The sequence below is a fragment of the Eretmochelys imbricata genome, chromosome 1 (genome assembly GCF_965152235.1).
Source record: "Eretmochelys imbricata isolate rEreImb1 chromosome 1, rEreImb1.hap1, whole genome shotgun sequence".
Classification (NCBI taxonomy): domain Eukaryota; kingdom Metazoa; phylum Chordata; order Testudines; family Cheloniidae; genus Eretmochelys; species Eretmochelys imbricata.
Window position 1 is genome coordinate 199,167,410 of NC_135572.1, and position 12,486 is coordinate 199,179,895.

At 42.6% G+C, this 12,486-nt stretch overlaps 1 protein-coding gene across 2 annotated transcripts in view; it reads left to right on the top strand.

Annotated features, from left to right (window-relative positions):
• The window catches only part of CMSS1 (cms1 ribosomal small subunit homolog), a 366,300-nt gene extending 358,322 nt beyond the window's left edge, over positions 1 to 7,978 (top strand). For both annotated transcript variants that reach the window (XM_077821660.1, XM_077821669.1), the window contains 4 exons: positions 851 to 911; positions 2,086 to 2,173; positions 3,531 to 3,619; positions 7,746 to 7,978. In XM_077821660.1, coding sequence (XP_077677786.1) covers positions 851 to 911; positions 2,086 to 2,173; positions 3,531 to 3,619; positions 7,746 to 7,829 — 322 coding nt within the window. In that variant the 3' untranslated portion in view covers positions 7,830 to 7,978. The remainder of the gene's footprint in view (positions 1 to 850; positions 912 to 2,085; positions 2,174 to 3,530; positions 3,620 to 7,745) is intronic.
• The last annotated feature ends 4,508 nt before the right edge of the window (positions 7,979 to 12,486 follow it).

A 12,486-nucleotide genomic window follows, 5' to 3' on the forward strand; every position in this document is an offset into this window, starting at 1 on the left:
AGGCATGAAAACTCTGGTCATGTCTCCTCTCCTGGCTCCAGAATTCAAATGATGACGGTTGAATTTCCGCATTGTTTACAAAAAAAAGTTTCTAGACTTCATGGTTGTAAAGGAAGGCTTTAACATGTGACTTGCATGTCACTGGTGCATTGATTTCTTCCTGAGTGCAGGGAAAAGCCTATTTCAACTGGAGCTTTGTAAGCTCCATATTCATTTTCTCCTGCTGAGTTTATTATACAGATCATGAAGTTTTTTATATATAGAACTATGTCCCAAAGCAAAGGCTCAGGACGCAATTTTGGTCTTCTGATGAAAAGAGTTGTGGTCAACAGGGGTGTGGATATCAAGGTTCCTTTGTGTAATAAGGGTTATGACAGCCCAGAAGGGATGATTTTCCTAATAATTGCATAAATAAATGTAATAACTTAAATTTCCGGTTCAGAATGCTTTCTGATGTGCCTATAATTCAATAGTGAAATCATTCTTTTATTTAAATTTGGCAATTGATTAGTCAGTAGTCTTGAAGGAAGTCAATTGTAAAAGTACATGTTCTTTAAATATTACATAAATACCTATCAAAAAGATGTGCGTTAATTACTCCTAAATTGTGCCCTCTAGTATGTAGGTCTGGTTGTAGATCATTACAATTACCAAATATAGATTTAAATAATAATTTATTGGGATGTTTTCAAAGCACAAATAGGAGTCAATGGGAGTTGGGCACCTAACTCATTTATACATCCCATTCTTAAGCATTAAATTAACTAGTTTTGGTTTCCTCTTGTGCCTGTTATACACTCCTAATCCGAGTTCTAATGTTTGAGTTCATTTTTAATTTATCCTCTACTAGGTCAGTGACGGCATTCAAAGGAGACTGCAAAGTTATTAAATTGTTTGCAAAACACATAAAGGTAAGCAAGTTCAGAGGTAGTTTTGATGAAATGGCTAACCAATCACATACCATTGTCTTTGGTGTGATATTGTAAGGATACTTTTCATGGACATAGCTTCTTTCTTTAGAAAAGGGCCTCCTTTCTGTACCCCAGCAACACAGTTCTGGGCATTCAACCAAGCAATTCCTCTGATTGCTCCTCAACTCTCCTCATGCCCCTGTGGTTTTTTGTGCAGCATGGGCACCTACATTAAGATCAGAACATCCATCAGGAACCTGTGTGGTACACACTCGAACATTCTGTGCCTCAAACCAGTCTCTGATTTTGGGCCTGCTTAAAAACCAAAACCAAAAAGCATGTGCATGTGTTCGCATCCACAAAACTCCACCTTCACCCACATTGGTGGGTGCAAATCAGGTAGTGAGATGCTCAGCTACCCAATGCAAATGCCTGTTTGTGTGTACAAATGATAGGGTTGTTTTGCAATCAAGGAAATCAGAGACAGTGGGTGTAAATTTGGCCTTCTATATAAATACTGTCAAACAGGTAAATGTTACACACAGTATGTTTTATCCTTCCCCAGTCTTGGGCAGATTAGTGTGAATCTAGTTTTGCATTAACTTTCCCCAGATTGTGTGCTCTCCATTTAGTTCTAGAGGATTGATTTAATTGTTGGGAGGTCAGTGCTATTCAGACCTCAGAAAACGGATTCAGGGTGAGATTTTGAAAGGCACAATCGAGTGAATTTCAATTATTGACTTTCAAAGGGAATTGGACACCTCACTGCCCTTTGTGGCTTTCCCCCATATGTACCAGTTTTACAATCCGAGAGACGAACACTGTGTCTCTTACTGTCTGAATGTACAGTGCTTTAGCTTCCACACATTAACTGTCCGTGTGGACCCCAGTACCACACACTAAAAGTTCCTTAGTGTGCTTATGGAACTCTTAATGCATGGTAGCAGGACCCACGGGGACAGTTACACACAGCAGGCTATAATACCGTAGATTACATCCCAGCTTGCTGGGCACTATTTCTCCATATGGACTTGACTTTAGATGGTGTTTTAAGAGGAGTTATTGTGCTATTTGGAATTTACCTCCAGTGTGGAATAAAATGTTCTTTAAGAGGGAATCCTAAACACTTGTGGGTTTACTGATGCAACATTTTCTCTTACTGTCCTTGAATTAGATAAAAGAACAGATGCACATGCTGGAGAGTGGTGTCATCCACTTGGGTGTAGGAACACCTGGAAGGATAAAAGCACTAGTAGAACAAGGTAGGAGAAGAGGCTGGAATGGGCTCTGGTAATGGACATGTTGCACATGGCAGAACAAGTGAAACTTCGATACAGAGTTTGAAGGTTCTGGACTTACCTGAGTCAGTGAATTTGGGGATCTGCTCTCACAATTGTCACTCAAATGCAGGTTAAGAATATAAAGTTAAAAATCTGGGAAGCCGAACACAGTGGCTTAGACAAAAGGAGCTATGCTATGCACAATTCTGAGTTCAATTTCAGCTTTTATTGAAACCCCCGCCCAACAAAATCTAGATTTGCTTGGTCTTTCAGTTTATTATTCCCAATCTCCTGCCAGGCATGAAGGTCTTGAACAGGAAGTTAGTTTTTCTGTTTAACCCTCCTTCTCCTTCCCAAATCTAAGTTTTTTTTCCTGCCATATATTTTGCTTCCTAAATAGATATTTGCAATAAAAACAAAATGTAACGTAGATATCACAGGATACTAACCATGGTCCCATCACGGCAGTTCCATCTTTGGGTCAGTTGGCCAAGCTATACCCTGCTCGAGGGTGGGAGCTGGCTCTGGTAGGGGACTCCACTGTTTCTCCCTCCAGGAAGCACAGGAACAGTGAGATGTTTCATTGTTGCTGTGTTTTACAAGAGTGTTAAGATATCACAATTCAACAGCACATCATAGAGCTGTTGTTGCTGCATCAGCCCAAAGATATGTCAAGACGAGAGACAGTGGGCTAGGAGCAGAAGCTGACCATGTGTTCTTCATGTCTAGAGCTGTTTGACGGTTCAGTGCTGCCATGGGAGGTTACTGAGAAAAAGCTAGCAAGAAAAATTGTGGACATCACCCACTAGCTATGGAAGAGTTAGCAGAGCTGGCAGAAGGGTCATTTCCCAAAGAACCATCTGCCTCCTTGTCTCCTTCCGTTGAAATGGAAGATGACCAAAGCCCTTCGCAGTGCTGCTGACCTAAAGCTTATTTAGGGCCTGATTGTGCAAGTTTCTGAGTATCCTCAGTTCCCACTGATTGGCTCTTGCTGGCTCAGGTCCTTATAATTTACCAACTTGTCGTCAGCCATGGAAACTCAACTCCTGTGGTTTCATGAAGAGGAAGTCTGGGGAATTCTTTGCAGGCAGGATATTGGCTCTTGACAAGCCTGGCAACAGCAGTTGCTCTGCTTTTGCGTTTATCTTCTTGAAAAGGCATGGGATTATGTGGTAAGGAAGTTTGCAGTGTCATTGCATTAGTTTTCCAACCAGCAAATGTAGTGCTTAATGTTCAGTGCCCTGGGAACAGACTGCAAAGGATGAAAAACTCAAAAATCATTTTGATAAGCACATGTCATTTTACCTTTATTATAGTAAGACTTGCTCTGTCTTTTCAGATGGCCTTAGCTTGAACTCCTTGAAGTATCTGATTTTGGATTGGAACTGGAGAGATCAGAAGTTAAGGAGAATGATTGATATCCCTGAGGTACAGTATGGTCACCTTTTTAAACAATGACGTAAATATATTAACCTTTCTGTCTAAACATAGTTAACACTTGAATGCTGGGAAGTCAGGATTTTCTGCTGTGAAACTGACTTCTGGTATCAGCACTCAAGGAACACAAAGGAATTAGCATTTTACCTATAATTTTGCACCCTGGGTTCCCCAGCTCCAAACTGAGGCACTTCACTTCTTCATCTCTCATCTCGTGAGCTGCAGCAAACGGTACAAATGGGTTCCAGCGCCCTCTATCAATTTTTCCTGCTCAGATGTCTCTGAGCTAGTAGTTCTGCCCCTCCCAGAGACTCTCAGCAACCCGCTCCTGGGAGGAAAGTTTTCCTCAGAAATTGAAGAAAAGGAACTAAGATTCCTTTTGAGCAGCTTTTGAGGACACATTGGACTCCAAGATGGAAGGAGCACATTGGCCTGTTGAGTCACACTACAACCTCATCTAGAACAATATGATCCCATAAAGCAGCAAAACTCATTGGCCTGTAATCCACTGGTAGAGCCTTCTCATCCTGACAATTCCATGTGCTTTTCAGTGGCATGTTGCAGCACTCACATTGTTAGGTGTGCAGCATTGTGCTGTGGTATTGTGCTATTTGATATGTAGTAGGCTATATAGATAACCAGTATTTAGCCCAGAGAGAGAACTGACCACAAGTCTCTCCAATCAGTATGAAAAGGCTACCTCTCTCCTGTGCAGGCATGGGTAACGGTAACCTCTAAGTTGAATGAACTTTATTATCCTTATGTGCCTGAAAAAATAACCAGAGGCCAGAATAGATCAGTTATGTACGTCGTAGTCAAATGGGCTTGAAACTGGTAATGTTGTATCTTACTGACAAGGGTTGCTTATTTCTCATGATTAGTTAGACTAAGAAATGACCCATTACTGTGGCAATATTCATGGTTGAGAATAATGGTTTAATTTTATGTCCTATGTCATTTCATCTTTATTGCCTGTATAATGCTCGTATCATTAAAACAGTTTATGTAAAATCAATAATTTTTATGTTTAGGGTCAAATTAATCGACGATGTTACTGGTCATATGCTAACGGTAAATAAGTAGATGCACGATAATACATAGGTAGGTGTTGCGGGTATTGCTCTGTTGGGCACGGTAGAGAATGTAGGCTCCAACGTCTGGAGCCTCCAGAGGACAATCCCTTTGACAGGTAGCACAGACCTCTTTCACAAGGAAGAAAATTGTCACACACCCCATCCTGCTCTGTACTTTAACATGTTTTTGAGTGTGTTGTATCACTCACCACCACGTGTGCAAGGTTGTGTTTCTCATGCTCCAGGATGAACTACTGTGTCTGCTAAAATACCTTGAAGAAATCAAGTAGCAAAAAGAGCAGCTTCACTTAATGAAGCAAAGAGGCTCCCCCTTGTGGTAAATCATCAATAGAAATCTCAAGGTGTGAGTTTGATAGGGTACTTGCATTAAAACGGATATGTAAGCAATTCGGACACTGATGAACAGATCACAGAAATGTTAGCAAAGGACACTGGCACAAAGCCCTACTATTACGAAAAGTGCTATGGGCTCATATGGACTACAGATGGACCAGGGTTTCTGTGAGTCAGCCACAGGCAGCAAGCCGCAGCCTCTGGCTGATTTACCTGGATCTGAACCTGTGCTATCGCAAACCTGAGACTGAGGCCTCCTAGCCATTCCTTACAGCTTAACTAAACATTTGTTCTTCAGGGAGCATGCCAAACTTCCTGAATACTATCTTGCCATGGGGAGTAGTCCTACAGCTGGGATGCTGCCTGGATAACAAAATTGTGACTCTAACTGTATTTAACTAGAAAAAAATAATGTAACATTAAGAATACAAAATTAAAAGCCTAGGAATTGTGCAAGTTAATGGTGAATGTGTAACACCAACTTTGCCCTTTTGTGCATTTTCTGCATTATGGAACAGCCTTCAATCACCTGCTATGTCTCAGATAACACAACATACGGGGTTTTCCCCCAGCAGCCTTGGATACGTATGTGAAGCATCTTGTAGTACAGTACTTTGTACTACTGCATATGCCAGAAAGAGTCCAGGAAAATCATTTATATGAAAGGTATGTAGTAAACTGTACTCAGATAGCATAGTACAGATAAAGTGTCATAACAGGGCAATAGTGAATCCCATCAGGTGCTGGCAAAGGTAAGACTTTACATTTGGAGTATCTCATTGAGCCAGGTACCTTGTTCTCCTACTTCTGTGTACAATACCAAGAACACTATAAATAGTAATAAATAATAACATGATACTGCCAGATTTTCAGAAATGGCTGCCAGTTTGTGGGCCTGCAAAAATTACATAACTAATTGGTATCCACAGTTAAGTGAAGGTGGGAGTGATGATAGTATGTAACTGCTAGCAGCTCCATTAGCAGACTCAGTCAGATGATGTACTAATTCTTTTGTATCCATAGTTAATCATGGATGCAAAATTGCACCAATACAGTTGAGGACCAGGCAGAGGCCCTTTTACAAGATGGCCCTGGCTTCTTCAATAACTTCTCTCTGCAGAATAACTTTTGGTCCTGTAGAATTAACAGGATTCATTACTGCATCTTACTGTAAATAGGGCAGTACTGTTTGTTTAAACACATAGAAGCCAAGGAGTGCTGGAAACATGCACATTTTTATATTGGCATACGGAAAAACTCATAGCCCGATTTTTCAGAGGTGTGAAGTGCCCACAGCTCCCCTCTAAATGCACACTTACCTCATTTCCAGGGGGGGAGAGAAGAAGGCAGCAGAGAAGACGGAGGTTGTGGGCTAAGAACAACACAGAGAGCAGCCGTTCTTGGGGACGTTGGTGTGCAGGGTTAATTTTTTACCTGGTGGAGTTCTAATAAACACACAAGTTTAAAAACAAAAACCAAAGCCCTCCCATGCCTTGGTTCTAGACCCCGCCACTTCCGGAGAGGACAGGGACATCCTGATGCTGGCTCTTGCAGTGTCACAGGCACAGTTATGTATTCTTCCACATTTTCCAACTTAACACTGAGCAGACATGTAACCCTAACATCACATTAGGGAAAGTTGTTGTATGTTCATGTCCTTGTTTGCCTCTATCCTCATCCTAAATAGGAGAGAGAAAAAAGGAGACATTCAGAATAATCAGGCTAGAGGAGCTTAAAAGGCTCTCTCCTGAAGAACTGCTAAACTCTGCCAAAGCATAATGAGCCTAGTACAGTCTGGTTTCACAGTCTAAACTGCCTATAGACAAAGTTTTCTACATCAGAAACTTACTATGTAGATATTGCCTGCAATACAAAGTAGTAGCATAGCTCTCAAAGTTGACAAAAGTTTCTAACGTGCAAGCATCAAACTGAGCTTTTCAAACCCTTTTGTAACCCCATTACGTTTGTTCTTTTTGTAAACAATGTAAGGGCTGAGCCTTCAGTAAGTCTGAAAATATCAGCTTGTAAAGTTCAGCTATTCAAGTTACGTGAGCAAAAAAGCTTTTAAAATGTACTTCAGATGGAGAGATGATTATCCCCCATCCCTTTGTATAACTTTAAAAGGGTAGAACAGAAATTTGCCAGGCTTTCTCACACCCTTCATCTCTGGGCTGAGGTGAAGCATGGAAACATTCAGCCCAAAAGGTGAACTTCTCTGTAAGGTAGTCAGAGCTGACAATGGGGTTATAATGAAAGCCCTGATGTAACCATAACTGCAGTATCAGAGGGGTAGCCGTGTTAGTCTGGATCTGTAAAAGTGGCAGAGTCCTGTGACTAACAGACGTATTGGAGCATAAGCTTTCATGGGTGAATACCCACTTCGTCAGATGCATGACTCTTTGCTGCAGAACTGCATTGGAGCTCCTGGCCTTGCCATGGTGTTAGTCGGTATTTCCTCTCAAATACATCTGGTGGTCTTTAAAGTAGATAAGCTAAGAAATATTCAGCTCAATAGGTAGTTTCTAGAGTTTATTATATTTATTTTGTAAAACTTCTGTTTGTGTGTGAGGGTCCCTCCTTTACTCAGCCTCTAATAAAACTCGTGTAGCTAAGCAGAATAAGGGTGTGTGTGCAGAGCACTTTCAGTAATCTTCCTACTTCTTGTCTTGTTTAATTTTTGTTTCCTTCAGATAAGGAAAGAAACAATTGACCTTCTGGAAATGGGAATTATAAAGCTGTGCAGAGAAGATTCTGTGAAGCTGGGACTCTTTTAATGGTGTAACTAACATGGATGCAATTTACAGCTGTAGTAGGCAACTGTTCAATGGCTGACTGGATTCAGTTCTTCCATTTCTGAGATGCTGTGTATTACAATGTTTGTCAGCTTCTGGCCCTCTTATAATAAAGCAAAGGTTTGCATGTAGATTCTGTACCAGGGATGGTTATTGCCTGAACAGTATGATACTGAAATTAGATGTATGCTGCATATAAAACAGTAGGTGTGCATTCTCCACTACCCTTAGGACACTGAGGATGAGTGCGCCTATCCTGAATGATTCCCACAGCCAAACTCTGCTTCTGGCCCCCCCCCTTCACTCTTCCAAAAGGACACCTTCAATCCCCGTCTAGGAGTGATAGAAGACAGCCCATTCCAGTTCTGGGCACCTCTGGCCCAGAAATTCCCAACCCTCACTGCGGCAACTTACTAGCATGCAGAAGGCATCTGGCCATTACAGAGACCAGTCCAGAGTTAGTCAAGAAGTTTTAGCTCCTTTAGTACCTTATGTAGCTACCCCCACAGTGTGTTGATGAGTTAGAGCTCTCTTGTCCTCCACAAACCCTGTCACTACATTATATCATAAAGATGTGTGCTGGAAAATAACAGTGGCTCATGCTAGGGCAGGAAACTTCTTAAGACAGAAAAATTACTATGATACCTACAGCATAAAAATGGTCTAATCTTGCAACTCTCACTCCTGTGGGTGATCCCACGAACTATAGCGTTGCTGTTGTCATGAGATAGAAGCTGTAGGACATGAGCATATCTGGGTTGGTGATACACTTGCTTTTTGGGTACACATCCTGGTTCATGTTTTTGCTTAATGAGCCTCACTTTATGGCACATTCACCCACCCCAACAATCAACATTATTCAGTATCACAAGCGAGAAGTTGTAAACTTCACCCAGTATTTATTCAGGTTATAACATAGGATGATTTGACCACAGTGAGGTTGGAGGGGTCACAAAGTGTCAAAACCAGAGACCCGTGCAAGGGCTTAGATCAGAGGTGGGCAGACTACAGCCCGCAGGACCATCCTGCCTGGACTCTGAGCTCCTGGCCTGGGAGGCTAGCCCCTGACCCCTCCCCCGCTGTTTCCCCTCCCACGCAGCCATGCTGCAGCGCGGGCAGTGGGGCTGCAAGCTCCTGCTGCTCTGAGCGGCATGGTAAGGGGGCCATGGCAGCACACGTGGCGGTGTGGGGGTTGGGTAGGGAGTCTGGGGGGCAGTCAGGGGACAGGGGGCGGTTGCATGGGGCAGAGGTTCTGGGGTGGTCAGGGGGCAGGGAACAGGGGGGGTTGGATAGGGCGTGGGAGTCCTGGGCGGGCCTGTTGCGGGGCAGGGTATAGATAGGTTGGGGCAGTCAGGGGACAAGGAGCAGCGGGGGTTGGATGGGTCGGGGGTTGTGAGGGGAACAGTCAGGGGGCGGAAATTGGGAGGGGGCAAATAGGAGGTGGGGGCAGGGACCAGGTTGTTTGTGGAGGCACAGCCTTCCCTACCCAGCCCTCCATACAGTTTCGCACCCCGATGTGGCCCTCGGGCCAAAAAGTTTGCTCATCCCTGGCTTAGATGCTAGAAAGAGACGATTGTAATGGGGGAGATCTGAAAGACTGCTCTCCACCTGGCAACACAGGCAGGTCAGAGTGGCCCATCTCAGAGACATTTCCCTGTCTATTTAGTGCTCTTTTCAGGGTCTGATTCTGTCAGCAATAGAAAGAGTCTTGGGGAGCATTTCGAGGGTTTATTTTGGGTTTGTTTGCTGATTTTTGAACACACATGTTTGGCAGTTGGGCATCCCAGCCCTGTCAAACTCTCCAGTGTCACTGCTTTGTGTCCATCCTCCAGAGAGCCTGACAGAGAGAGACAGCACTTCCTGACTAATAGATTTTACCTTGCTAGCCATCTGTTTCTGCTGTCCAAGATTAAAATTCACTTCTCAAAGGAAGCAATAAAACTACTGCAATTAAACAAGCTCTACCAGCCCAAAAATGTCATTACAAAGCAGCTAAATTCCAACATTCAGCATGGAAAGGCTTAGCAATTCTCCGAGATCACTTTAAACCTTGCTTTGACTCCAGTATAAAGGGTTGATTTGTCAGTAAGGAATGAAATTCCAAAGGAAAGAGAAGAGTTAGGCCTGGTCTACAGTACAAAGTTTTGTCAGCATAGCGTTGGTCAGGTGTGTGAAAAACCACACCACCTAGCCAACATAGCTATGATGGCAAAAACCCCAGTGTAGGTGCAACTATGCTGACAGAAGAGTGCTTCTGTTGACATAGCTAACTTTGTTTGGGGACTGGCAGAAGAACTCCTTCTGTCAGCATATGCTGTGTCTACACTAGGGGGCTCTGCTGACATAGCTATGCAGGCCAAGCCTTTCTATTGTAGACAAGGCCCTTTGGAAAGAGAGGAGCCAGCGCTTGGGATTTTCCACCACTTGATTTTACTCTGGTTCCTCACTCTGAGCTGACAAAGGCTGTTCATTCTTCTAGAGGGAGAAAAGTGAAACTCCTACCACTCCCTGTCTCTGGAGAGATTCCTGTGATGCAGGGATTTTTGCCTTTGATGTGTAAGGGTGGTTGAATAGTATTCAGCAAATTTTGCCAGTCTTCATCCTGTAATTGATATGTCAAATACTTTCTTGTTGTGTTCTGCCAGCTGGTCAAGTATTACTTGGTAAGTAACCAAGTATATTCACCAGATGTTCTTTTCTGTTTTTGAATAAGTTACATTTTTAAATTGCATTAAATGGAAAATTGATTGTATATTTGTTAAATTGTCAGAGTACATAGACAATATTCAGCTGTCATTCCTGCCGGGGGATGAGGGGAAGCAATTTGGGTGCTCATGGCAGCACAGGTATTTTTCACCCTGGCTTGTATGTATAAGGTGATTTTTTCATAGGGGAGCAGTAGGAGTAACAAAGGACAAATTAGAGGGATTCTGGAAGGTCTCTGACACAAACCGGACATTATTAGAATAACCTTTGCTATCCTTTTGTGGTCACAGGTACTTAACCATTTTATGACCCTAACTGCCACAGGATTTATTTAATTGCAACTAAGGCAATGGCTATTGCATTTGTAACTGGTAGTAGGACTGGAGGTTGACCTTGGTGAGAAAACATGCATAATTAGATGTTAATATCTTTACTAAAAAGCACATGTGCTCTACCGTGTTCTATTATTCCAGTACAATCCAGCTAATATCAGACCAGGAAAGAATAAATCAGATCCACTTGTTAGTTCTTTTTATTCCAAGTGGCTATTTGCAGGAGAATAATACTGTTATACCAATAAAATAAAAACCAGCAGGATCTTATTAAAGGGGAAAAGGCAAAATGCCACATTTATTGTGAATACAGAAAGAATCATAGTAAGCAGTTAGTTATAGCTATAACATTCATTTCAATTTCATATTTATTCACACATTCATTCATACACACACAGAGGTTCTGCAAGGTTGTTATCATAGTTACCAGCACTTAGAGTTGCTCATGCCAAGCCACTGGCCAGGTGGCCTGGACATGAGGAGGGAGCAGGGCCTTGTCAGATGCTCATCTGATGCTCCTGGAAGTTGGTTTGCAGAATCAGACCCCAAAGTTCTCACTTTCTAAAGTCCATTTTTATAGGAATTTCTTCCTATGCCAGTCTATGGGAATTGCTTCATCATGCTGTTGCTGAATCAATCAACAGATAGCACATTCCTGATGGCTCCATGCTGCCAGATGTTATCTTGTTCTTTGGTTCTGCCATCCTTGAGGCTGTTGGGTGGATTCCAGTCTGCCCTCTGGGGGTCCTCTGGCTATTTCCACTTGACGCCTTCTTCAGCTGATGGACACTGGATTCTTAGGCTGGCACCTCCCTGATCATTCAGTTATTATCCACACCAAGCATCCATCCACATACATCCTCTATCTCTATTTTAATCACAATTGTTAACAAAGTGAGATGAATACAACAAAAGGGCGGGGAGTCTCTGGGTGCTGTTTCTGTTGTTACAGAGTATTGCTTTGAGTCTCTCTGTGTGTGAGTAGTTGTTGTTGCAAAGAATTGCTTTGAGAACAGACTCTGTCTTAGAATGTACTAATGCAATTAGCACCTTGCAAGTTTCACACATAGAAGGAGAGAAACAGTACCAAAAACCAAGAGACCTCTGAATTAGTAATACCCTGGAATTTAAACTATGGGGAATCAAACTCATTTGTGATTTTAATACAGAACTTCTTTAATATGATCCAACAATACAAACTGTGATACACTGGAAAGTTCAGTTTCATTCTTCCACTGGAAACATTATCTCATAATGTAGATACAATCTACCTGACTCCCTGCAGCCCCTCCTATCTCCCTTCCTGAAACAAGCTGTATTTGCACTCGACTCTCTCTTTGGGTGCAGTTCTACCCTGAAAAGTGGCTTTGCAAAAATGGTATCATGGGGTGCCATGTTTGTCTCTCAGATCAAAGGTGCTCAGTTTACAAGTAAAAAGAGTTCTTTTCATACTGCAGGCCCTGCAAACTCAGGCAGGAATATGAACTGAAGGAGTGACTTCTCTTTCATCTGAGTCAGTAGTGAGCCAGTGCCACTGACAAATCATGTGATACGTGATAAAGAGGGCAGAATTTGCTGAATACTATTCAACCACCCCTGCA